At 45.6% G+C, this 27,725-nt stretch overlaps 1 protein-coding gene across 1 annotated transcript; it reads left to right on the top strand.

Moving 5' to 3' along the window:
- On the top strand, positions 1–27,422 carry GCDH (glutaryl-CoA dehydrogenase). The gene is made up of 12 exons (XM_069767161.1): positions 1–56; positions 3,489–3,598; positions 4,200–4,235; positions 8,088–8,228; positions 8,309–8,371; positions 8,441–8,611; positions 15,746–15,875; positions 16,046–16,262; positions 25,432–25,535; positions 26,341–26,466; positions 26,728–26,888; positions 26,990–27,422. Exons 2-12 carry the CDS (start codon positions 3,499–3,501, stop codon positions 27,061–27,063), a joined length of 1,323 nt encoding a protein of 440 aa, XP_069623262.1. The 5' UTR covers positions 1–56; positions 3,489–3,498; the 3' UTR covers positions 27,064–27,422.
- Positions 27,423–27,725: the final 303 nt, after the last annotated feature.

Raw genomic sequence — 27,725 nt, forward strand, 5'->3', positions numbered from 1 at the left:
GCGCTGCTGCGCGGTCAGTTTCATAAGCTGCTGCCAGAGAGGAGACGCCGAGGAAGGTGAGGGTCGTAGTGTTTGTGTGGGTGCGTGGCAGGCGGAGGGGCGACCCTGGGGGGCTTTCAGAGTTTATATCACGGTGCCACCATGTTGGGAGCTCTGGGTTCACACTTTGGGCCTTGCTGACAAGTATGTTGTGTTAACCCTGCACTTTCCAGTGAACACTTACCTGTAATAAAAAAAAGAGCTGCTGGGAGTACCATAAGTCCCAGCGTAATCTTTGCTGCAGAACATTCTAACCAGCTCCGTGTGTTTTTTTTTTCTGGGGGGGGGAGGGTCATCAAAGAAGGTGAATTTAGCTCCCAGCCGGTGGTATCCTGCTATAACCCTACTATATAGGGGGTGGAGGGCAACATACAATGTGCTGCCACTTTAAGGACAGGGATGGTGATGGCGCCTTTAATTCGGCCTTTGCTGGAGGGAAGAACAAAGGTCGAAGAAAAAAAAACAAAGTTCTGCAGATTTTTGTTAGGAAAAAAAAAAGCAGCGGGTAATGATTACATGGGACAAGGCTCGTGTCACATGGTACAACGAGACTGGGGATTACCCCCTTATGTGTCTGCTGGGCATTGTAGTGCCAAGTATGACAGGTGCAGTTACTATGGATCAGGACACTACAACTCCCAGCATGTCCTCGTGGTCACGGACATCCCGCGACTCCAGCTGCTATATCAGTATGAATGCTCCTCTCAGCTGATTGGCTACATCTGGGGGTGAGGCCCGGGCTGATGCATCTCATTGGCTGCAGTTGGTAGCTTACTTTTTTTATTAAAGGGACAGGCTCAGAAACGAAACTGTTCACACTTTAAGGTTTGTCCATCTTCTCCGAAACCTCCTGTAAAAGCGTTCGCAGTGTGTATCTCTATCTCACGATGACATGTTTTACTCACCTCCAGACTTTTAATCGCTTCATTTTTTCCGAAGAAACCTGGCCGCTCAAAAAAAAAAAAGAATCACCGAGCCGTTCTTAAAGGGACACTGTCACCTGAATTTGGAGGGAACAATCTTTAGCCATAGGGGCGGGGTTTTCGGGTGTTTGATTCACCCTTTGTTTACCCGCTGGCTGCATACTGGCTGCAATATTGGATTGAAGTTCATTCTCTGTCCTTTATAGTACACGCCTGCGCAAGGCAAGATTACCTTGTGCAGGCATATAACACGGAGGACAGAGAATGAACTTCAATCCAATATTGCAGCCAGCATGCAGCCAGCGGGTAAGGAAAGGGTGAATCAAACACCCAAAAACCCCGCCTCCATGGCTGAAGATTGTTCCCTCCAAATTCAGGTGACAGTGTCCCTTTAAGGTGTTTTTTTTGCTCTGAAAACAATCTAGATCCCATAATATGAAACAATGAGAAGGATCAAAAGACGGCCGGGTGTCTTTCATTTTTGTCATACTAAAAAAACAACAAAAAACCACATTGCCCAGCCACGTAGTATGTTGCCCAGCGACGTAGTATATTGCCCAGCCACGTAGTATATTGCCCAGCCACGCAGTATATTGCCCAGCCGCGTAGTATATTGCCCAGCCACGTAGTATATTGCCCAGCCACGTAGTATATTGCCCAGCCACGTAGTATATTGCCCAGCCACGCAGTATATTGCCCAGCCGCGTAGTATATTGCCCAGCCACGTAGTATATTGTCCAGCCACGCAGTATGTTGCCCAGCCACGTAGTGTATTGCCCAGCCACATAGTATATTGTCCAGCCACGTAGTATATTGCCCAGCCACGCAGTATATTGCCCAGCCGCGTAGTATATTGCCCAGCCACGTAATATATTGTCCAGCCACGTAGTATATTGCCCAGCCACGCAGTATATTGCCCAGCCGCGTAGTATATTGCCCAGCCACGTAGTATATTGGCCAGCCACGTAGTATATTGCCCAGCCACGCAGTATATTGCCCAGCCGCGTAGTATATTGCCCAGCCGCGTAGTATATTGCCCAGCCGCGTAGTATATTGCCCAGCCGCGTAGTATATTGCCCAGCCACGTAGTATATTGGCCAGCCACGTAGTATATTGCCCAGCCACGCAGTATATTGCCCAGCCGCGTAGTATATTGCCCAGCCGCGTAGTATATTGCCCAGCCGCGTAGTATATTGCCCAGCCGCGTAGTATATTGCCCAGCCACGTATGTCACAGGTTAAAAAATAAACCTATGCTCACCTTCCGAGGGCCCCTTGTAGTTTGGTCACATGACCGTGACGTCATGGCAGGTCGTTCTCACGCAGGGCCTGTGATGACCTTGCAGTCACATGACCGTGATGTCATGGCAGGTCCTTGTCTCATACCATCCTTGCCACCGGAACCTGCCGCTTGCATGGAGCGGTCACCGGAGCGTCGCGAAAGGTGAGTATATAATGATTTTTTATTTTTTTTATTATTTTTAACATTAGATCCTTTTACTATTGACCCTGCATAGGCAGCATCAATAGTAAAAACTTGGTCACACAGGGTTAATAGCGGCGGTAACGGAGTGAGTTACCCGCGGCATAACGCGGTCCGCTGGCATTAACCCTGTGTGAGCGGTGACTGCGGGGAGTATGGAGTGGGCGCTGACTGCAGGGGAGTAGGGAGGGACAAATCGGACTGTGGCCGTCGCTGATTGGTCGCGGCAGCCATGACAGGCAGCTGGCGCGACCAATCAGCGACTTGGATTCCATGACAGACAGAGTCCTCGACCAATGAATATCCGTGACAGACAGACAGAAGGACAGACAGACGGAGGTGACCCTTAGACAATTATATAGTAGATATCTGGACAGCGTAGTATATAAAATACCACAAAGACACTGGAAAAATAGCTAAAAATAGAAATCAGAAAAAAGAAGCGATCTATGAAGTTTTTTTCTCATGAAAAACGGATGTTTTTAGCTGCCTGAAAAAAAAAAAGGTCATCTGAACACAGGCCGTATTCACACCTGCATATTCCAGCTCTGTAGTCGGTTTTGTTTATTTGAACACTTTTCTGATCTAGTGAAATTGTTTCCTGTACACAGTGGTGTGAAAGTGTTCGCCCCTTTCCTGATTCCCTATTCTTCTTTTGCAAGTTTGTGACACTTCAATGTTTCCGATCAACAAACAAATGTAAACAATAGACAAAGAGAACGCAAGGAATCACAAAATGCAGTTTATAAATGAAGGTCTTTATTATTAAGGGAAAAAGAAATCCAAACCTTCAGGGTCCTGCGTGAAAAAGTGACACAGTAACTAACTGAGGTTTACCACGTCTTTGGGAAGCAGAGTTCTAAGTGCCATTTGTTTGGAGATCTGTAACATTTAAGTGTGACAAACATGCAAAAGTATAAGAAATCAAGTAGGGGGCACATAACTGTATGTGTGTATATAATATATATATAATTTTTATTTTTTATTTTTTTTGCAGCTTTAATATTTTTGCAGTTTCTGATATTTTGTGCGTGTTATTTGCAGGGTGGTCATCATGTCGCTGACTGGCAGCCCCCTTCGTCTGCTCAGAGCCGTGACTCGAAGCTTTGGCATCACCGCGGCCAGGACACAGGGCACCGCGGCCACGCACCTAGGTAATCTCCTCTAATCCATAGTCCTCAGGATCTGGTCTATCAGACTGTCAGGGTATTAGGATTTGGATATCCTATCATTATATCATCCTGCAACCTACTAATTTGCTGTGCGCTTCCGTTTCTAACCATTACCCAGATCGCTGCTTGTTTTTTTTATTGTGTAGGATCATTTGTGGATGCAAATAATGTTTCTATTCACTTACACAAGCAGAGATCGTGTAACCACAAGGAAGTGAAGTGTATTTACGCCAGCTTGGTTGCATGGTGCTCTTTTGTCCACAAGGTGGCAGAAGAGTATAGTAAGCCCATAGTAGTGCTAGATGGTGGTAGTCGGCGACTCGACTATGTGCAGAAACTAAGTGGAAACTCGGTAAAAAAATGTCACAACTTTTCAACAACTGAGTTTCTGCTCCGAAAAATGACACAGATCGAAGTTCCTCCTTCCCTCCTCCGTGCCCGTGTGTCAGGATTGAGGCGGGCTGCGCGCCGCCATCAGTGGAGTTCTCGGGTCGGAGAGGTTGCGTGCAATCCTCCTCCGTAGCTGTGTTTCTCCTCATGCTGGAACATGCCATTTACCTTCGGCGTTTGTTCCATTTTCCAGACACCAAGAAACAGAAAGAACAGAGATCTGCAAAGTGTAAGTTTATCTTGTATTTATATATAATGTAAACCTTTTTGCTTTGTACTCCCCGCTTCTGTGTCTAAGTAGGGAGAGGGAGGAGCTGGAGCTGCAGGTGAGAGTAGCAAGAAATATCCTGACCCACTAATGTCCTCCATTCAGTCCCGTTGTATATCCGTTTAGTGGTGATATGGGGTTTACAGGAGCTTTTCCTCATGCTATCACCCCTCATTTTCTCCACGTAGGAGAAGGACTACAGGGCTCTGACGTGGTCATTTTTGCTCAGCTCCGCATACATATGTTTAGTGAAAGTCTATCCAGCAATAAAGACTTCATTGGGAACTGTGCTTTAACCAAACTTTGCATGAATCAATAGTTCAGGTGAATATAAGACTCTTTGTAATATATATTGTCAGAGAATTTTGCCTCTTTCTCCACTTTTGAGCCACTTCTCCCCTTCCTTTCTGCCATCTGAACTTGTCAGCTTATCTTCATCTTGCTCATGACTGCCAGCACAGTGAGGTGTCGGGTTACATGTCCTATTAAACTGTGTAGGTAAGAGCAAGGAGAAGAAACAAGCAGAGGCAGACACAGGGATGTGCTCAACTTTCTAACAAGATTTTTCCATCACCTCCCCAGAGCTGGATTCACATTTATACTGCTCCATACTGAGCTCACATTTACCGTGCTCAGTACTGCTGTATAATTGCCTCCATGCTGGATTCACATCTACACTGCTCAGTACTGCTGTATAATCGCCCCCATGCTGGATTCGCCTCCATGCTGCTGTTGCTTTTTTTGTGGTGCTTTTTATGCAAGAGATTATAGCCTCTGGTCTCCTCTCTGTAGTTCAGAGTCAATAAATTAAGGAGATAGAACCCACAGAGGGGAAAATTGATGAAAATGCAGGGTACAAGTCATAATAACGTCCAGAAATAGGGTTATTTGTAATGGACACACACAAGATTGCTTATTCTGAAAACTTACATAAAAGTGTACTTACCCTTGAAACATGTTGCCAATTTGTGGGGTTTTGGGGTCAAAAATTATTTTAAATGCTAGTAAAGTCTGATTTTCATGGTCTGTATACAGATCCTGATTTTGAACTGGACATGGCTCTCTGGAGATGACTGCTCCCGGCTTATATGAGACCATTAAATTCAGGTGCGCAAATCAGTATGTACACAGACTGTGAAAGTCAGATGTGTAATGATGTGCGGGGCTGTAGCCGCGGGCCAAGGTGCTTGTCTCCTGCGCCCCGGCACGTTACATGAAAGTAGAGGTCCTGGCTGAATGAGTGGCCTTGTGCTGTGAAGGCCTTACGCCCGTGCAGGCCACATGTAATCATTTCCGGAGGTCACTTTGTCTCTCTCTGTCACTTATGCTCAGGATCACGTCATCCCTTCTCTTCGATCTCTTTTCATATAGGGTCACCCTGGACCTTTTGGTCTGCTCACTATGCACCCCAGGCCTTATCTAACATCCCAGCAGGAAATGGTCACTTTCCCTTACTCTAGCCTCTCCCACTGTGGGCTAGTCCCAATTATTAACTCTAACCGTTTGTAACACTAATGCCGGCTCCGCTGCGTGGTTCCCCTTTTTCCTCCATGCAGGGACGCTGATATACTCGCAGCTGCATGGTCACCCCTGGTGTCTCTCTCAGCATGTCTCTCTGCGTCTGTGCACGCTGCACAGACTTCTCGGCGGCGCAAGTAATGCGTGCTCCCCCTGTTCTTAAAGGGGCAGCGTGTGTGGTTTGAAAATGCTCCCAGCCAATAGCTCGGAAGCATCTTGTATAAAAGGCACCCTCCCTAAGAGGGAGTTGCCTGAACAACCCCTGTAGTTCCCGTTACAGTTCCGCACACGTACATCATGTTGCCAGTTACCCTCGTCCTTGTATCCTGAGTAGTTTTAAATCAATTTGGATCCCTGGTCCTTATGTGGCCAGGGCCTGAACCTGTACCCCTGCGCCTTGTGTGGCCAGGGCCTGAACCCGAACCTTGTGTGGCCAGGGCCTGAACCCGAACCTTGTGTGGCCAGGGCCTGAACCTGAACCCCTGCGCCTTGTGTGGCCAGGACCATAACCTGAACCTTGTGTGGCCAGGGCCTGAACCTGAACCCCTGCGCCTTGTGTGGCCAGGGCCTGAACCCCTGTGCCTTGTGTGGCCTGGGCCTGAACCTGAACCCCTGTGCCTTGTGTGGCCAGGGCCTGAACCCCTGCGCCTTGTGTGGCCAGGGCCTGAACCTGAACCCCTGCGCCTTGTTTGGCCAGGCCCTGAACCTGAACCCCTAAGCCTTGTTTGGCCAGGGCCTGAACCTGAACCCCTGCGCCTTGTTTGGCCAGGCCCTGAACCTGAACCCCTGCGCCTTGTGTGGCCAGGGCCTGAACCTGAACCCCTGTGCCTTGTGTGGCCAGGGCCTGAACCTGAACCCCTGCGCCTTGTGTGGCCAGGGCCTGAACCTGAACCTTGTGTGGCCAGGGCCTGAACCTGAACCCTTGCGCCTTGTGTGGCCAGGGCCTGAACCTGAACCCCTGCGCCTTGTTTGGCCAGGGCCTGAACCTGAACCCCTGCGCCTTGTTTGGCCAGGCCCTGAACCTGAACCCCTGCGCCTTGTGTGGCCAGGGCCTGAACCTGAACCCCTGTGCCTTGTGTGGCCAGGGCCTGAACCTGAACCCCTGCGCCTTGTGTGGCCAGGGCCTGAACCTGAACCTTGTGTGGCCAGGACCTGAACCTTGTGTGGCCAGGGCCTGAACCTGAACCCTTGCGCCTTGTGTGGCTAGGGCCTGAACTTGAACCCCTGCGCCTTGTTTGGCCAGGGCCTGAACCTGAACCCCTGCGCTTTGTGTGGCCAGGCCCTGAACCTGAACCCCTACGCCTTGTGTGGCCAGGGCCTGAACCTGAACCCCTGCGCCTTGTGTGGCCAGGGCCTGAACCTGAACCCCTCTGCCTTGTGTGGCCAGGACCATAACCTGAACCTTGTGTGGCCAGGGCCTGAACCTGAACCTCTGCGCCTTGTTTGGCCAGGGCCTGAACCTGAACCCCTGCGCCTTGTGTGGCCAGGGCCTGAACCTGAACCTTGTGTGGCCAGGGCCTGAACCTGAACCCCTTGGGCCTTGTGTGGCCAGGACCATAACCTGAACCTTGTGTGGCCAGGGCCTGAACCTGAACCCCCTGGGCCTTGTGTGGCCATGGCCTGAGCTCGGAGCTGCACCTGGCGGTCCTTTGAGCCAAAAACTGCACCTGTGTCAGTCCTGGTTAGCGGTCCAGTGTCTGTACTGCCGGAGGCTGTTCCAGTATCCACATCCAGCCCTGTCTGTGACACCATGTCAGCATCTGTTCTGCCCAAGGATCCAGAACCTGTATAGTCTGAACAGAGTCCGATTCTGGTCCTGCCATTTACTCGGGAGTCCAGTCCATGCTTGCGATCCTTACCCCAGGGGTCAGCAGCTGCACTACTGGGGACTGCCTAGGAATGGTACCTGGCGGCTACCTGCAGCTCAAGTCTGACGCCACCATCAGGAGCTCCAGTGAATACCAGGTAGCCGCTTAGTTACATCCCTCCTTGGTAAGCCCGGCCCTATGGCACAGGGGGTCCACGAACCATGTGCGCCACCCACGTGGGCGACACCGTCAAACTACACATGTCTAACGCACACCACAATTTGCATTACACAACACAGTTCACATTACACATCATTAACGCTTATCGCATTACACACACCTCAACAGCAAAACTTGTCTTTTCAAGGTGGAAATGTTGGCAGCATGTCCATCTCCTATATAAGTACCGTATATTAGAAAGTTGCTGAATTAATATTTGAACTCCTTGGTGTCAGTGATGCCCATGTGTATGTGTTCTATACCGCAGCCCGGGCGCAGTTTGACTGGCGCGATGCCCTCTGCCTGGACTCGCAGCTGACGGAGGATGAGATCATGATACGGGACAGCTTCCGATCTTACTGTCAGGAGAGACTCATGCCGCGGATCCTGATGGCGAACCGGCAGGAAGGTAGCAGTGATAGCTACTGATCCTCTCTCCCTACGTGACGTCTTTTCCCTCCATGTAACTCCACTTGGTTCTCTTTGTAGTGTTTGACCGGGAGATTATGTCGGAGATGGGAGAACTGGGTGTCCTGGGATCTACTATTAAAGGTAATGGATCACGCATTGTGTTTACATGATCCTATGATACGATTCACCATTGCTCAATGCTCCCTCCAGGTTATGGCTGTGCCGGGACCTCGTATGTAGCGTACGGGCTGCTGGCGAGAGAAGTGGAGCGGGTGGACAGCAGCTATCGCTCCGTGATGAGCGTCCAGTCCTCGCTGGTGATGCATCCGATCTATGCATATGGGACCGAGGAGCAGAAGCAAAAGTATCTTCCTAGACTAGGTAATGGTTGTGTGAGGCCCAGTGTCGCAGTGGTGCCTGCGGTGCGGATGGCTACTGCTGTGTAATTTATTTATGTGCTCAACTGTAGTAGTGTCTGTGCTGTAGGTCTAAGGGCTAACGTTTCTCTTTGTGGAGTGTGACATACTGACTCTGGCATGCCAAGGTAAGGAGGGTTATTCGCCGTGCAATGCACCTCTGGGAAATTGAATATGCAAATTGCCTCTTCAGAGAGGAGGAGAACTTGAAGTCTATAGCGCCACCTGCTGGAAGCATATGCACTATACGTGTCTTTTATGGGGTAGTGGTGTCTGTGCTGTAGGTGTCTTTTATGGGGTAGTGGTGTCTGTGCTGTAGGTGTCTTTTATGGGATAGTAGTGTCTGCGCTGTAGGTGTCTTTTATGGTGTAGGAGTGTCTGTGCTGTAGGTGTCTTTTATGGTGTAGCAGTGTCTGTGCTGTAGGTGTCTTTTATGGTGTAGTAGTGTCTGCGCTGTAGGTGTCTTTTATGGTGTAGGGGTGTCTGTGCTGTAGGTGTCTTTTATGGGGTAGTAGTGTCTGCGCTGTAGGTGTCTTTTATGGTGTAGTAGTGTCTGCGCTGTAGGTGTCTTTTATGGTGTAGGGGTGTCTGTGCTGTAGGTGTCTTTTATGGTGTAGGGGTGTCTGTGCTCTAGGTGTCTTTTATGGTGTAGTGGTGTCTGTGCTCTAGGTGTCTTTTATGGTGTAGGGGGTCTGTGCTGTAGGTGTCTTTTATGGTGTATGACTCTGCGCTGTATGTGTTTTTTATGGTGTAGTGGTGTCTGTGCTGTAGGTGTCTTTTATGGTGTAGTAGTGTCTGCACTGTAGGTGTCTTTTATGGGGTAGTAGTGTCTGCGCAGTAGGTGTCTTATTGTGTAGTAGTGTCTGTGCTGTAGGTGTCTTTTATGGTGTAGTAGTGTCTGCGCTGTAGGTGTCTGCGCTGTAGGTGTCTTATGGTGTAGGAGTGTCTGTGCTGTAGGTGTCTTTTATGGTGTAGTAGTGTCTGTGCTGTAGGTGTCTTTTATGGTGTAGTAGTGTCTGCACTGTAGGTGTCTTTTATGGGGTAGTAGTGTCTGCGCAGTAGGTGTCTTATTGTGTAGGAGTGTCTGTGCTGTAGGTGTCTTTTATGGTGTAGTAGTGTCTGCGCTGTAGGTGTCTTTTATGGTGTAGGAGTGTCTGCGTTGTAGGTGTCTTTTATGGTGTAGTAGTGTCTGCGCTGTAGGTGTCTTTTATGGTGTAGTAGTGTCTGCGCTATAGGTGTCTTTTATGGTGTAGTAGTGTCTGCGCTGTAGGTGTCTGCGCTGTAGGTGTCTTATGGTGTAGGAGTGTCTGTGCTGTAGGTGTCTTTTATGGTGTAGTAGTGTCTGTGCTGTAGGTGTCTTTTATGGTGTAGTAGTGTCTGCACTGTAGGTGTCTTTTATGGGGTAGTAGTGTCTGCGCAGTAGGTGTCTTATTGTGTAGTAGTGTCTGTGCTGTAGGTGTCTTTTATGGTGTAGTAGTGTCTGCGCTGTAGGTGTCTGCGCTGTAGGTGTCTTATGGTGTAGGAGTGTCTGTGCTGTAGGTGTCTTTTATGGTGTAGTAGTGTCTGTGCTGTAGGTGTCTTTTATGGTGTAGTAGTGTCTGCACTGTAGGTGTCTTTTATGGGGTAGTAGTGTCTGCGCAGTAGGTGTCTTATTGTGTAGGAGTGTCTGTGCTGTAGGTGTCTTTTATGGTGTAGTAGTGTCTGCGCTGTAGGTGTCTTTTATGGTGTAGGAGTGTCTGCGTTGTAGGTGTCTTTTATGGTGTAGTAGTGTCTGCGCTGTAGGTGTCTTTTATGGTGTAGTAGTGTCTGCGCTATAGGTGTCTTTTATGGTGTAGTAGTGTCTGTGCTGTAGGTGTCTTTTATGGTGTAGTAGTGTCTGCGCTGTAGGTGTCTGCGCTGTAGGTGTCTTATGGTGTAGGAGTGTCTGTGCTGTAGGTGTCTTTTATGGTGTAGTAGTGTCTGTGCTGTAGGTGTCTTTTATGGTGTAGTAGTGTCTGCACTGTAGGTGTCTTTTATGGGGTAGTAGTGTCTGCGCAGTAGGTGTCTTATTGTGTAGGAGTGTCTGTGCTGTAGGTGTCTTTTATGGTGTAGTAGTGTCTGCGCTGTAGGTGTCTTTTATGGTGTAGGAGTGTCTGCGTTGTAGGTGTCTTTTATGGTGTAGTAGTGTCTGCGCTGTAGGTGTCTTTTATGGTGTAGTAGTGTCTGTGCTGTTGGTGTCTTTTATGGTGTAGTAGTGTCTGTGCTGTTGGTGTCTTTTATGGTGTAGTAGTGTCTGCGCTGTAGGTGTCTTTTATGGTGTAGTAGTGTCTGCGCTGTAGGTGTCTTTTATGGTGTAGTAGTGTCTGCGCTGTAGGTGTCTTTTATGGTGTAGTAGTGTCTGCGCTGTAGGTGTCTTTTATGGTGTAGTAGTGTCTGTGCTGTTGGTGTCTTTTATGGTGTAGTAGTGTCTGCGCTGTAGGTGTCTTTTATGGTGTAGTAGTGTCTGCGCTGTAGGTGTCTGCACTGTAGGTGTCTGCGCTGTAGGTGTCTTATGGTGTAGGAGTGTCTGTGCTGTAGGTGTCTTTTATGGTGTAGGAGTGTCTGTGCTGTAGGTGTCTTTTATGGTGTAGTAGTGTCTGTGCTGTAGGTGTCTTTTATGGTGTAGTAGTGTCTGCGCTGTAGGTGTCTGCGCTGTAGGTGTCTTATGGTGTAGGAGTGTCTGTGCTGTAGGTGTCTTTTATGGTGTAGTAGTGTCTGCTGTAGGTGTCTTTTATGGTGTAGTAGTGTCTGCGCTGTAGGTGTCTTATGGTGTAGGAGTGTCTGTGCTGTAGGTGTCTTTTATGATGTAGGAGTGTCTGTGCTGTTGGTGTCTTTTATGGTGTAGTAGTGTCTGTGCTGTAGGTGTCTTTTATGGTGTAGTAGTGTCTGCGCTGTAGGTGTCTTTTATGGTGTAGTAGTGTCTGCGCTGTAGGTGTCTTTTATGGTGTAGGGGTGTCTGTGCTGTAGGTGTCTTTTATGGGGTAGTAGTGTCTGCGCTGTAGGTGTCTTTTATGGTGTAGTAGTGTCTGTGCTGTAGGTGTCTTTTATGGTGTAGGGGTGTCTGTGCTGTAGGTGTCTTTTATGGTGTAGGGGTGTCTGTGCTGTAGGTGTCTTTTATGGTGTAGCGGTGTCTGTGCTGTAGGTGTCTTTTATGGTGTAGGGGGTCTGTGCTGTAGGTGTCTTTTATGGTGTATGACTCTGCGCTGTATGTGTTTTTTATGGTGTAGTAGTGTCTGTGCTGTAGGTGTTTTTTATGGTGTAGTGGTGTCTGTACTGTAGGTGTCTTTTATGGTGTAGTAGTGTCTGCACTGTAGGTGTCTTTTATGGGGTAGTAGTGTCTGCGCAGTAGGTGTCTTATTGTGTAGGAGTGTCTGCGTTGTAGGTGTCTTTTATGGTGTAGTAGTGTCTGCGCTGTAGGTGTCTTTTATGGTGTAGTAGTGTCTGCGCTGTAGGTGTCTTTTATGGTGTAGTAGTGTCTGTGCTGTTGGTGTCTTTTATGGTGTAGTAGTGTCTGTGCTGTTGGTGTCTTTTATGGTGTAGTAGTGTCTGCGCTGTAGGTGTCTTTTATGGTGTAGTAGTGTCTGCGCTGTAGGTGTCTTTTATGGTGTAGTAGTGTCTGCGCTGTTGGTGTCTTTTATGGTGTAGTAGTGTCTGCGCTGTAGGTGTCTTTTATGGTGTAGGAGTGTCTGTGCTGTAGGTGTCTTTTATGGTGTAGGAGTGTCTGTGCTGTAGGTTTCTTTTATGGTGTAGTAGTGTGTGCTGTAGGTGTCTTTTATGGTGTAGGAGTGTCTGTGCTGTAGGTTTCTTTTATGGTGTAGTAGTGTCTGCGCTGTAGGTGACTTTTATGGTGTAGTAGTGTCTGCGCTGTAGGTGTCTTTTATGGTGTAGGAGTGTCTGCGTTGTAGGTGTCTTTTATGGTGTAGTAGTGTCTGCGCTGTAGGTGTCTTTTATGGTGTAGTAGTGTCTGCGCTGTAGGTGTCTTTTATGGTGTAGTAGTGTCTGTGCTGTAGGTGTCTTTTATGGTGTAGTAGTGTCTGCGCTGTAGGTGTCTGCGCTGTAGGTGTCTTATGGTGTAGGAGTGTCTGTGCTGTAGGTGTCTTTTATGGTGTAGTAGTGTCTGTGCTGTAGGTGTCTTTTATGGTGTAGTAGTGTCTGCACTGTAGGTGTCTTATTGTGTAGGAGTGTCTGTGCTGTAGGTGTCTTTTATGGTGTAGTAGTGTCTGCGCTGTAGGTGTCTTTTATGGTGTAGGAGTGTCTGCGTTGTAGGTGTCTTTTATGGTGTAGTAGTGTCTGTGCTGTAGGTGTCTTTTATGGTGTAGTAGTGTCTGCGCTGTAGGTGTCTTTTATGGTGTAGTAGTGTCTGCGTTGTAGGTGTCTTTTATGGTGTAGTAGTGTCTGTGCTGTAGGTGTCTTTTATGGTGTAGTAGTGTCTGCGCTGTAGGTGTCTGCGCTGTAGGTGTCTTATGGTGTAGGAGTGTCTGTGCTGTAGGTGTCTTTTATGGTGTAGTAGTGTCTGCTGTAGGTGTCTTTTATGGTGTAGTAGTGTCTGCACTGTAGGTGTCTGCGCTGTAGGTGTCTTATGGTGTAGGAGTGTCTGTGCTGTAGGTGTCTTTTATGGTGTAGGAGTGTCTGTGCTGTTGGTGTCTTTTATGGTGTAGTAGTGTCTGTGCTGTAGGTGTCTTTTATGGTGTAGTAGTGTCTGCGCTGTAGGTGTCTTTTATGGTGTAGTAGTGTCTGCGCTGTAGGTGTCTTTTATGGTGTAGGGGTGTCTGCGCTGTAGGTGTCTTTTGTGGTGTAGGGGTGTCTGTGCTGTAGGTGTCTTTTATGGTGTAGGGGTGTCTGTGCTGTAGGTGTCTTTTATGGTGTAGCGGTGTCTGTGCTGTAGGTGTCTTTTATGGTGTAGGGGGTCTGTGCTGTAGGTGTCTTTTATGGTGTATGACTCTGCGCTGTATGTGTTTTTTATGGTGTAGTAGTGTCTGTGCTGTAGGTGTTTTTTATGGTGTAGTGGTGTCTGTACTGTAGGTGTCTTTTATGGTGTAGTAGTGTCTGCACTGTAGGTGTCTTTTATGGGGTAGTAGTGTCTGCGCAGTAGGTGTCTTATTGTGTAGGAGTGTCTGCGTTGTAGGTGTCTTTTATGGTGTAGTAGTGTCTGCGCTGTAGGTGTCTTTTATGGTGTAGTAGTGTCTGCGCTGTAGGTGTCTTTTATGGTGTAGTAGTGTCTGTGCTGTTGGTGTCTTTTATGGTGTAGTAGTGTCTGTGCTGTTGGTGTCTTTTATGGTGTAGTAGTGTCTGCGCTGTAGGTGTCTTTTATGGTGTAGTAGTGTCTGCGCTGTAGGTGTCTTTTATGGTGTAGGAGTGTCTGTGCTGTAGGTTTCTTTTATGGTGTAGTAGTGTCTGCGCTGTAGGTGTCTGCGCTGTAGGTGTCTTATGGTGTAGGAGTGTCTGTGCTGTAGGTGTCTTTTATGGTGTAGTAGTGTCTGTGCTGTAGGTGTCTTTTATGGTGTAGTAGTGTCTGCACTGTAGGTGTCTGCGCTGTAGGTGTCTTATGGTGTAGGAGTGTCTGTGCTGTAGGTGTCTTTTATGGTGTAGTAGTGTCTGCACTGTAGGTGTCTGCGCTGTAGGTGTCTTATGGTGTAGGAGTGTCTGTGCTGTAGGTGTCTTTTATGGTGTAGGAGTGTCTGTGCTGTTGGTGTCTTTTATGGTGTAGTAGTGTCTGTGCTGTAGGTGTCTTTTATGGTGTAGTAGTGTCTGCGCTGTAGGTGTCTTTTATGGTGTAGTAGTGTCTGCGCTGTTGGTGTCTTTTATGGTGTAGTAGTGTCTGTGCTGTTGGTGTCTTTTATGGTGTAGTAGTGTCTGCGCTGTAGGTGTCTTTTATGGTGTAGTAGTGTCTGCACTGTAGGTGTCTGCACTGTAGGTGTCTGCGCTGTAGGTGTCTTATGGTGTAGGAGTGTCTGTGCTGTAGGTGTCTTTTATGGTGTAGGAGTGTCTGTGCTGTAGGTGTCTTTTATGGTGTAGTAGTGTCTGCGCTGTAGGTGTCTTATGGTGTAGGAGTGTCTGTGCTGTTGGTGTCTTTTAAGGTGTAGGAGTGTCTGCGCTGTAGGTGTCTTATGGTGTAGTAGTGTCTGCGCTGTAGGTGTCTTATGGTGTAGGAGTGTCGGTGCTGTTGGTGTCTTTTATGGTGTAGTAGTGTCTGCGCTGTAGGTGTTTTTTATGGGGTAGTAGTGTCTGCGCTGTAGGTGTCTTACGGTGTAGGAGTGTCTGTGCTGTAGGTGTCTTTTATGGTGTAGGAGTGTCAGTGCTGTAGGTGTCTTTTATGGTGTAGGAGTGTCTGTGCTGTTGGTGTCTTTTATGGGGTAGTAGTGTCTGCGCTGTAGGTGTCTTACGGTGTAGGAGTGTCTGTGCTGTAGGTGTCTTTTATGGTGTAGTAGTGTCTGTGCTGTATGTGTCTTTTATGGTGTAGTAGTGTCTGCGCTGTAGGTGTCTTTTATGGTGTAGTAGTGTCTGCGCTGTAGGTGTCTTATGGTGTAGGAGTGTCTGTGCTGTTGGTGTCTTTTATGTTGTCGAACTCTGTGCTGTAGGTGTCTTTTATGGTGTAGTGTCAGTGCTGTAGGTGTCTTTTATGGTGTACGACTGTGCTGTAGGTGTATTTTATGGTGTAGTAGTGTTTGCGCTGTAGATGTCTTTTATGGTATAGTGTTTGCGCTTTATGGTGTAGTCCGAGTGTCTGTGCTGCAGGTGTCTAATAGTGTAGGAGTGTCTGTGCTGTTGGTGTCTTTTATGGTGTATGACTCTGCGCTGTATGTGTTTTTTATGGTGTAGGAGTGTCTGTGATGTATGTGTCTTTTATGGTGTAGTAGTGTCTGCGCTGTAGGTGTCTTTTATGGTGTAGTAGTGTCTGCGCTGTAGGTGTCTTTTATGGGGTAGTAGTGTCTGCGCTGTAGGTGTCTTACGGTGTAGGAGTGTCTGTACTGTAGGTGTCTTTTATGGTTTAGTTCTGTCTGTGCCATTGGTGGATGCCGTCTTGGGCAGTCGCGTCTGTGTTCCTTTTACATCCATTAAAAAAGTGACATTCTCATTGCAGCGAGAGGAGAGTTGCTGGGATGTTTCGGTCTCACAGAACCAAACCACGGCAGTGACCCTGGTGGGATGGAGACCAGGGCTCGATACAATCCAACCAGCAAAACATACACACTAAATGGATCCAAGACCTGGTAAGATTCCTGCTTCACAATCTACTGTTCTCTAGCCACTGCTGGTAAGGAGGACACTGTACAGACACCAGTAAAAATCATAGCACATGTAAACCATTAGTGATCACACATAGTATGGGATTAGTAGTGTCCTCGTATGTAATGTTTCATGATGACTGTTCTTTGCATAGGATCACAAACTCTCCCATCGCTGACTTATGTGTGGTTTGGGCTGTGTGTGAAGATGGCAAAGTCCGAGGTTTTCTTATAGAAAGGGGAACGAAAGGGCTGTCCACCCCGAAAATAGAGGGAAAATTCTCACTGCGGGCATCTGCGACTGGAATGATCATAATGGAAGATGTTGAAATTTCAGAGGAAAATCTCCTGCCTAATGTGTCCGGCATGGGGGTGAGATATTATCTGTACTTCCTCCTATTACTCCATATATCCTCCTATATCTCCTCCTATTACTCCATATATCCTCCTATATCTCCTCCTATTACTCCATATATCTTCCTATATCTCCTCCTATTACTCCATATATCCTCCCTATATCTCCTCCTATTACTCCATATATCCTCCCTATATCTCCTCCTATTACTCCATATATCCTCCCTATATCTCCTCCTATTACTCCATATATCCCTCCTATATCTCCTATTACTCCATATATCCTCCTATATCTCCTCCTATTACTCCATATATCCCCCTATATCTCCTCCTATTACTCCATATATCCTCCCTATATCTCCTCCTATTACTCCATATATCCTCCCTATATCTCCCCCTATTACTCCATATATCTTCCTATATCTCCCCCTATTACTCCATATATCCTCCTATATCTCCTCCTATTACTCCATATATCCTCCTATATCTCCTCCTATTACTCCATATATCCCCCTATATCTCCCCCTATTACTCCATATATCCCCCTATATCTCCTCCTATTACTCCATATATCCCCCTATATCTCCTCCTATTACTCCATATATCCTCCTATATCTCCTCCTATTACTCCATATATCCTCCTATATCCCCTCCTATTACTCCATATATCCTCCCTATATCTCCTCCTATTACTCCATATATCCTCCTATATCTCCTCCTATTACTCCATATATCCCCCTATATCTCCTCCTATTACTCCATATATCCTCCTATATCTCCTCCTATTACTCCATATATCCTCCTATATCTCCCCCTATTACTCCATATATCCCCTATATCTCCTCCTATTACTCCATATATCCTCCTATATCTCCTCCTATTACTCCATATATCCTCCCTATATCTCCTCCTATTACTCCATATATCCCTCCTATATCTCCTATTACTCCATATATCCTCCTATATCTCCTCCTATTACCCCATATATCCTCCTATATCTCCTCCTATTACTCCATATATCCTCCTATATCTCCTCCTATTACTCCATATATCCTCCTATATCTCCTCCTATTACTCCATATATCCTCCCTATATCTCCTCCTATTACTCCATATATCCTCCTATATCTCCTCCTATTACTCCATATATCCCCCTATATCTCCTCCTATTACTCCATATATCCTCCTATATCTCCTCCTATTACTCCATATATCCTCCTATATCTCCTCCTATTACTCCATATATCCTCCTATATCTCCTCCTATTACTCCATATATCCTCCTATATCTCCTCCTATTACTCCATATATCCTCCTATATCTCCTCCTATTACTCCATATATCCTCCCTATATCTCCTCCTATTACTCCATATATCCTCCTATATCTCCTCCTATTACTCCATATATCCCCCTATATCTCCTCCTATTACTCCATATATCCTCCTATATCTCCTCCTATTACTCCATATATCCTCCTATATCTCCCCCTATTACTCCATATATCCCCTATATCTCCTCCTATTACTCCATATATCCTCCTATATCTCCTCCTATTACTCCATATATCCTCCCTATATCTCCTCCTATTACTCCATATATCCCTCCTATATCTCCTATTACTCCATATATCCTCCTATATCTCCTCCTATTACCCCATATATCCTCCTATATCTCCTCCTATTACTCCATATATCCTCCTATATCTCCTCCTATTACTCCATATATCCTCCCTATATCTCCTCCTATTACTCCATATATCCTCCTATATCTCCTCCTATTACTCCATATATCCTCCTATATCTCCTCCTATTACTCCATATATCCTCCCTATATCTCCTCCTATTACTCCATATATCCTCCTATATCTCCTCCTATTACTCCATATATCCTCCCTATATCTCCTCCTATTACCCCATATATCCTCCCTATATCTCCTCCTATTACCCCATATATCCTCCTATATCTCCTCCTATTACTCCATATATCCTCCTATATCTCCTCCTATTACTCCATATATCCTCCTATATCTCCTCCTATTACCCCATATATCCTCCTATATCTCCTATTACTCCATATATCCTCCTATATCTCCTCCTATTACCCCATATATCCTCCTATATCTCCTCCTATTACTCCATATATCCTCCCTATATCTCCTCCTATTACCCCATATATCCTCCCTATATCTCCTCCTATTACTCCATATATCCTCCTATATCTCCTATTACTCCATATATCCTCCTATATCTCCTCCTATTACCCCATATATCCTCCTATATCTCCTCCTATTACTCCATATATCCTCCCTATATCTCCTCCTATTACTCCATATATCCCCCTATATCTCCTCCTATTACTCCATATATCCCCCTATATCTCCTCCTATTACTCCATATATCCTCCCTATATCTCCTCCTATTACTCCATATATCCTCCCTATATCTCCTCCTATTACTCCATATATCCCCCTATATCTCCTCCTATTACTCCATATATCCTCCCTATATCTCCTCCTATTACTCCATATATCCTCCTATATCTCCTCCTATTACTCCATATATCCTCCCTATATCTCCTCCTATTACTCCATATATCCTCCTATATCTCCTCCTATTACTCCATATATCCTCCCTATATCTCCTCCTATTACTCCATATATCCTCCCTATATCTCCTCCTATTACTCCATATATCCCCCTATATCTCCTCCTATTACTCCATATATCCTCCCTATATCTCCTCCTATTACTCCATATATCCTCCTATATCTCCTCCTATTACTCCATATATCCTCCCTATATCTCCTCCTATTACTCCATATATCCTCCTATATCTCCTCCTATTACTCCATATATCCTCCCTATATCTCCTCCTATTACTCCATATATCCTCCTATATCTCCTCCTATTACTCCATATATCCTCCCTATATCTCCTCCTATTACTCCATATATCCTCCCTATATCTCCTCCTATTACTCCATATATCCCCCTATATCTCCTCCTATTACTCCATATATCCTCCCTATATCTCCTCCTATTACTCCATATATCCTCCTATATCTCCTCCTATTACCCCATATATCCTCCTATATCTCCTCCTATTACTCCATATATCCTCCCTATATCTCCTCCTATTACCCCATATATCCTCCCTATATCTCCTCCTATTACTCCATTTATCCTCCCTATATCTCCTCCTATTACTCCATATATCCCCTATATCTCCTCCTATTACTCCATATATCCTTCCTATATCTCCTCCTATTACCCCATATATCCTCCTATATCTCCCCCTATTACTCCATATATCCTCCTATATCTCCTCCTATTACTCCATATATCCTCCTATATCTCCTCCTATTACTCCATATATCCTCCCAATATCTCCTCCTATTACTCCATATATCCTCCCTATATCTCCTCCTATTACTCCATATATCCTCCTATATCTCCTCATATTACTCCATATATCCTCCCTATATCTCCTCCTATTACTCCATATATCCCCCTATATCTCCTCCTATTACTCCATATATCCTCCTATATCTCCTATTACTCCATATATCCTCCCTATATCTCCTCCTATTACCCCATATATCCTTCCTATATCTCCTCCTATTACTCCATATATCCTCCTATATCTCCTCCTATTACTCCATATATCCTCCCTATATCTCCTCCTATTACTCCATATATCCTCCCTATATCTCCTCCTATTACTCCATATATCCTCCTATATCTCCTCCTATTACTCCATATATCCTCCTATATCTCCTCCTATTACCCCATATATCCTTCCTATATCTCCTCCTATTACCCCATATATCCTTCCTATATCTCCTCCTATTACTCCATATATCCTCCTATATCTCCTCCTATTACTCCATATATCCTCCCTATATCTCCTCCTATTACTCCATATATCCTCCCTATATCTCCTCCTATTACTCCATATATCCTCCCTATATCTCCTCCTATTACTCCATATATCCTCCTATATCTCCTCATATTACTCCATATATCCTCCCTATATCTCCTCCTATTACTCCATATATCCCCCTATATCTCCTCCTATTACTCCATATATCCTCCTATATCTCCTATTACTCCATATATCCTCCCTATATCTCCTCCTATTACTCCATATATCCTCCTATATCTCCTCCTATTACTCCATATATCCTCCCTATATCTCCTCCTATTACTCCATATATCCTCCTATATATCCTCCTATTACTCCATATATCCTCCTATATCTCCTCCTATTACTCCATATATCCTCCCTATATCTCCTCCTATTACTCCATATATCCTCCCTATATCTCTTCCTATTACTTCATATATCCTCCGTATATCTCCTCCTATTACTCCATATATCCTCCCTATATCTCCTCCTATTACTCCCTATATCCCCTCCTATTACTTCATATATCCTCCCTATATCTCCTCCTATTATTATTATTATTATACATTTTTATAGCGCCATTTATTCCATGGCGCTTTACATGTGAATACGGGGCAAATATAGACAATTACATTAAACATGAGCAGATAACAAGGCACACGAGTACATAAGGAGGGAGGACCCTGCCCGCGAGGGCTCACAGTCTGCAGGGGGTGGGTGAGGATACACTAGGAGAGGGAAGAGCTGGCTGTGCGGCTGTTCAGTAGGTTGAGGATCACTGCAGGCTGTAGGCTTGTCGGAAGAGATGAGTCTTCAGGTTCTTTTTGAAGGTTTCTATGGTAGGCGCAAGTCTGATGTGTTGGGGTAGAGAGTTCCAGAGTATGGGGGAAGCACGGGAGAAGTCTTGGATGCGGTTATGGGAAGAAGAGATGAGAGGGGAGTAGAGAAGGAGGTCTTGCGAGGATCTGAGGTCGCGTGTAGGTAGGTACCGGGAGACCATGTCACAGATGTATGGAGGAGACAGGTTGTGGAAGGCTTTGTATGTCACTGTGAGGGTTTTGAACTGGAGTCTCTGGGCGATAGGAAGCCAGTGAAGGGCTTGACACAGGGGAGAGGCTGGGGAATAGCGGGGGGACAGGTGGATTAGTCGGGCAGCAGAGTGTAGGATGGATTGGAGTGGTGCCAGAGTGCTAGAGGGGAGTCCAGAGAGTAGGAGGTTGCAGTAGTCGAGGCGGGAGATGATAAGGGCATGCACTAGTGTTTTTGCAGTGTTGCGGTCAAGGAAAGCACGGATCCGGGAAATATTTTTGAGTTTGAGACGCCAGGAGGAGGCAAGGGCTTGGATATGTGGCTTGAAAGAGAGGGCAGAGTCGAGGATCACCCCGAGGCACCGGGCGTGTGGGACTGGGGATAGTGAGCAGCCATTGACATTGATGGATAGATGTGGTGGAGGGGTAGAGTGAGATGGGGGAAAGATGATGAATTCTGTTTTGTCCATGTTCAGTTGTAGAAAGCGAGCAGAAAAGAAGGCTGAAATGGCAGACAGACAGTGCGGGATTTTGGTAAGCAAGGAGGAGAGGTCAGGTCCGGAGAGGTAGATCTGCGTGTCGTCGGCGTAGAGATGGTACTGCATACCGTGGGATTCTATGAGCTGTCCCAGGCCGAAAGTGTAGATGGAGAAGAGTAGGGGTCCTAGAACAGAGCCTTGAGGAACACCGACTGACAAGGGGCGAAGTGAGGAGGTGGTGTGGGGGAGGGAGACACTGAATGTTCGGTCTGTCAGATATGACGAGATCCAGGAAAGGGCCAAGTCTGTGATGCCAAGGGATGAGAGGATTTGTAGCAAAAGGGAGTGGTCAACAGTGTCAAAGGCAGAAGACAAGTCCAGGAGAAGGAGGACAGAGTAGTGTCGCTTGCTCCTGGCAGTTAGTAGGTCATTGGTGACTTTAGTTAGGGCAGTTTCAGTTGAGTGATGGGAACGGAAGCCTGATTGTAACCGATCAAAGAGGGAGCAGGAGGAGAGGTGGGAGGACAGTTCAAGATGGACGTGTTGCTCCAGCAATTTGGAGGCATAAGGGAGAAGAGATATTGGGCGATAGCTAGACACAGAGGATGGGTCGAGGGAGGGCTTTTTGAGGATGGGTGTGATCTTGGCATGCTTGAAGGATGAGGGAAAGACACCTGTTGTGAGTGAGAGGTTGAAGAGGTGCGTTAGGGTTGGGATGAAGACCGTGGAAGGGTTAGGGATGAGGTGGGATGGGAGCGGGTCAAGCGTGCAGGTGGTGAGGTGTGATCTTGACAGGAGGGTGGAGAGCTGATCTTCTGTCATGGTGGAGAAGCTGGTTTTGGAGGAGCAGGGTTGAGCAGCTAAGAGGGGCAGTGGGCGCTGTGGGCCAAAGCTTTCTCTGATCGTATTGATCTTCTGTTTAAAGAAAGAGGCGAAGTCATCAGCAGAAATGAGGGGGGAGGGAGGAGGTGCGGGGGGACGGAGTAGAGAATTGAAAGTGTTGAAAAGCTGTTTAGGGTTGTGAGACAGGGAGGATATGAGGGATGAGAAGTAAGTTTGTTTTGCGGCAGTGAGCGCAGAACATTACTCCATATATCCCCCTATATCTCTTCCTATTACTTCATATATCCTCCTATATCTCCTCCTATTACTCCATATATCGCCCCTATATCTCCTCCTATTACTCCATATATCTTCCTATATCTCCTCCTATTACTCCATATATCCTCCGTATATCTCCTCCTATTACTCCATATATCTTCCTATATCTCCTCCTATTACTCCATATATCCTCCCTATATCTCCTCCTATTACTCCATATATCCTCCCTATATCTCCTCCTATTACTCCATATATCCTCCGTATATCTCCTCCTATTACTCCATATATCCTCCCTATATCTCCTCCTATTACTCCATATATCCTCCCTATATCTCCTCCTATTACTCCATATATCCTCCGTATATCTCCTCCTATTACTCCATATATCCTCCCTATATCTCCTCCTATTACTCCATATATCCTCCCTATATCTCCTCCTATTACTTCATATATCCTCCGTATATCTCCTCCTATTACTCCATATATCCTCCCTATATCTCCTCCTATTACTCCATATATCCTCCTATATCTCCTCCTATTACTCCATATATCCTCCCTATATCTCTTCCTATTACTTCATATATCCTCCGTATATCTCCTCCTATTACTCCATATATCCTCCCTATATCTCCTCCTATTACTCCATATATCCCCCTATATCTCTTCCTATTACTTCATATATCCTCCTATATCGCCCCCTATTACTCCATATATCCTCCCTATATCTCCTCCTATTACTCCATATATCCTCCGTATATCTCCTCCTATTACTCCATATATCCTCCCTATATCTCCTCCTATTACTCCATATATCCCCCTATATCTCTTCCTATTACTTCATATATCCTCCCTATATCTCCTCCTATTACTCCATATATCCTCCCTATATCTCCTCCTATTACTCCACATATCCTCCTATATCTCCTCTTATTACTCCACATATCCCCCTATATCTCTTCCTATTACTCCACATATCCCCCTATATCTCTTCCTATTACTTCATATATCCTCCCTATATCTCCTCCTATTACTCCACATATCCCCCTATATCTCTTCCTATTACTTCATATATCCCCCTATATCTCCTCCTATTACTCCATATATCCTCCCTATATCTCCTCCTATTACTCCATATATCCCCCTATATCTCCCCCTATTACTCCATATATCCTCCCTATATCCTCCCTATATCTCCTCCTATTACTCCATATATCCTCCTATATCTCCTCCTATTACTCCATATATCCCCCTATATCTCCTCCTATTACTCCATATATCCTCACTATACAGTATCTCCTCCTATTACTCCATATATCCCCCTATATCTCCCCCTATTACTCCATATATCCTCCCTATATCTCCTCCTATTACTCCATATATCCCCCAATATCTCCCCCTATTACTCCATATATCCCCCTATATCTCTTCCTATTACTCCATATATCCTCCTATATCTCCCCCTATTACTCCATATATCCCCCTATATCTCTTCCTATTACTTCATATATCCTCCCTATATCTCTTCCTATTACTCCATATATCCTCCTATATCTCCCCCTATTACTCCATATATCCCCCTATATCTCTTCCTATTACTTCATATATCCTCCCTATATCTCCTCCTATTACTCCATATATCCTCCTATATCTCCCCCTATTACTCCATATATCCCCCTATATCTCTTCCTATTACTCCATATATCCTCCTATATCTCCCCCTATTACTCCATATATCCCCCTATATCTCTTCCTATTACTCCATATATCCTCCCTATATCTCTTCCTATTACTCCATATATCCTCCTATATCTCCCCCTATTACTCCATATATCCCCCTATATCTCTTCCTATTACTTCATATATCCTCCCTATATCTCCTCCTATTACTCCATATATCCTCCTATATCTCCCCCTATTACTCCATATATCCCCCTATATCTCTTCCTATTACTTCATATATCCTCCTATATCTCCCCCTATTACTCCATATATCCCCCTATATCTCTTCCTATTACTTCATATATCCTCCCTATATCTCCTCCTATTACTCCATATATCCTCCTATATCTCCTCCTTTTACTCCATATATCCTCCCTATATCTCTTCCTATTACTTCATATATCCTCCGTATATCTCCTCCTATTACTCCATATATCCTCCCTATATCTCCTCCTATTACTCCATATATCCCCCTATATCTCTTCCTATTACTTCATATATCCTCCCTATATCTCCTCCTATTACTCCATATATCCTCCTATATCTCCTCCTATTACTCCATATATCCTCCCTATATCTCCTCCTATTACTTCATATATCCTCCTATATCTCCTCCTATTACTCCATATATCCCCCTATATCTCCTCCTATTACTTCATATATCCTCCTATATCTCCTCCTATTACTCCATATATCCTCCTATATCTCCCCCTATTACTCCATATATCCTTCCTATATCTCCCCCTATTACCCCATATATCCTCCTATATCTCCTCCTATTACTCCATATATCCTCCCTATATCTCCTCCTATTACTCCATATATCCTCCTATATCTCCTCCTATTACTCCATATATCCTCCCTATATCTCTTCCTATTACTTCATATATCCTCTTCTTTATCTTCTATTTCTCCATAAAGCACTTATAAAACATGTTATTTAATTGTCTTTTGTAGGGTCCTTTTGGTTGTCTGAACAATGCCCGCTATGGAATATCTTGGGGTGCACTGGGTGCAGCCGAGTTTTGCTTCCATACAGCACGGCAGTATACATTGGATAGGTATGTAATGTGTTGTGGTGCTGAGAATGCACCTGGTACATGTGATATTTTCGATGTAGGTACATGTCGATGTAGGTACATGAACCAATGGATGGAGCAACCAAAATTATCATAGAATGTTAGAGGTGGAAGGGACCTCCTGGGCCATCGTGTCCAACCCCCTGCTCAATGCAGGATTCACTAAACCATCTCAGACAGATGTCTGTCCAGCCTCTGTTTGGAGACTTCCATTGAAGGTGAACTCGCCACCTCTTGTGGCCGCCTGTTCCGTCTACACTGTGACAGCCCTTCAGATATTTGTAGACAGCTACTAATTCTCCTCTTAGCCTTCTTGTATGCAAGCTAAACTTTCCCAGATCCTTTAACAATTCTTCGTAGGACATACTTTGCAGTTCCCTCACCATCCTGGTAGCTCTTCTCCAAATTTTCTTCAGTTTTTCGATGTCTGTTTTAGAATGTGGTGCCCAGAACTGGACACAGTATCCCAGATGAGGCGTGGAGGGTGATAATTACTTAACGTGATCTCGCCATCCCAGAGCTGTTTGCCTTTTTGCTGCTGCATCACACTGTTGACTCATGTGCAGTCTGTGATCTATTAGTATACCCAAGTCTTTTTCACACTTGCTGTTGCTTAGTTCTATTCCTCCCATTCTGTCGATGTAATTTTCGTTTTTCTTGCCCACATATAGAATCTTGCATTTTTTCCTGTTAAATACCATTCTATTAGTTGCTGACAGTGAGTTAGATGTACGGCACATAGAGTGACTTGTGCTCTAAATAATCAGCATCATTCCTGCCTTCACAGGATTCAGTTTGGTGTGCCACTTGCCAGAAACCAGCTGATACAAAAGAAGATGGCAGATATGCTGACGGAAATCACCATCGGGCTGCAGGCATGTCTGCAGTTGGGGCGCCTGAAGGATGAAGACAAGTAGGTTGTGGTTCAATCCTTTCTAAAGTGTTGAGGCTTTAAACTTGACGAACTAGGGGTGCAGTTGCGTCTCAAAAATCGCCCCATCTCCGTTCTTAATCTAAGCAATGAGTATATTTCCAGTTTATTCTTTGTCAGGATCCGTGTTTCATCTGACACCAGTAATGGGGTTAAGGTCGGGCACCGCCAGACTGCCCAGGGATCGCGTTATAACTATGAGGTTGTGTAGTACAAATTCTTCTCCTTGTCACATATTTGTAGAGCTACTCCAGAAATGATCTCTCTGCTGAAGAGGAATTCATGCGGCAAAGCTCTGGACGTTGCCCGTCAAGCCCGAGATATGCTGGGAGGAAACGGCGTGTCTGATGAATACCACGTAATCCGGCACGTCATGAACCTGGAGGCTGTAAACACGTATGAAGGTATGCGCGTAGCAGGATAGCAAATTGCACTATTAACACCATTCTAGGTGACAAAAAGTACTCACTTGTCCAATGTTACTAAATATTTTGCTTGGGTGCAGGTACTCACGATGTCCACGCTCTGATCCTGGGCCGAGCGATCACCGGCTTACAGGCCTTCACTGTTAATAAATAGTCCGACTCCGCCACTATGTGATGCGGCAACGTTTACTGAATGGGTCCCGGATTCTGCAGCATCCGATGCCACACTTGTGACGGAAAAATAAGACATTTCTAGTGGCTGATTACTACTTGACATCTGGTTTGTCTGTCACGACATGATCCATATCACATATTGAGGCCACCTGAGAGCATCCCCAGCTATCCAGCCCATACATCTATGTCCGACATGGTGCTGATGGGCTTGGACACATCCGGATATGTGGACTTGGACATGATGTTGTCATCAGTTTTATAACACGACTGCTTCCTCTACAAATCACAGTGATCTATTTTCTGGGTTTATTGTAAAATACAACGTTTCTGTTTTTAGGATATTTGGTGGCATTTTTATTTGTTTTTAATTAACTGCATGTATTTTGGGTTATATATAATTTTTGTAATTGGGTTTCATTAAATATTTTGGATGGTTTAGCATTTACAAAACTTCACGCAGAATGAGAACCTGTCAGACGGCTCATTCTGAGGTCAGGGTTTATAGCTCCTAGCTCTTATAGCCTTTTCTAAGACTCATGGCTTCTGCTCAAATTTTGTTGTGGTCATAAATCAACTTTACTGTCGCCTCATTGGGGGACACAGGACCATGGGTGTTATGCTGCTGTCCACTAGGAGGCGACA

The sequence above is a fragment of the Ranitomeya imitator genome, chromosome 4, assembly GCF_032444005.1.
Source record: "Ranitomeya imitator isolate aRanImi1 chromosome 4, aRanImi1.pri, whole genome shotgun sequence".
In the NCBI taxonomy this organism is placed as follows: domain Eukaryota; kingdom Metazoa; phylum Chordata; class Amphibia; order Anura; family Dendrobatidae; genus Ranitomeya; species Ranitomeya imitator.

Bases quoted from the DNA above. Each gene is read 5' to 3' on its own strand.
- GCDH (XM_069767161.1), top strand. From the start codon at position 3,499: ATGTCGCTGACTGGCAGCCCCCTTCGTCTGCTCAGAGCCGTGACTCGA. The intron at 4,236-8,087 runs GTAAGTTTATCT...TCTATACCGCAG, and splicing joins AGAACAGAGATCTGCAAAGT to CCCGGGCGCAGTTTGACTGG. The intron at 8,229-8,308 runs GTAGCAGTGATA...TTCTCTTTGTAG, and splicing joins GATGGCGAACCGGCAGGAAG to TGTTTGACCGGGAGATTATG.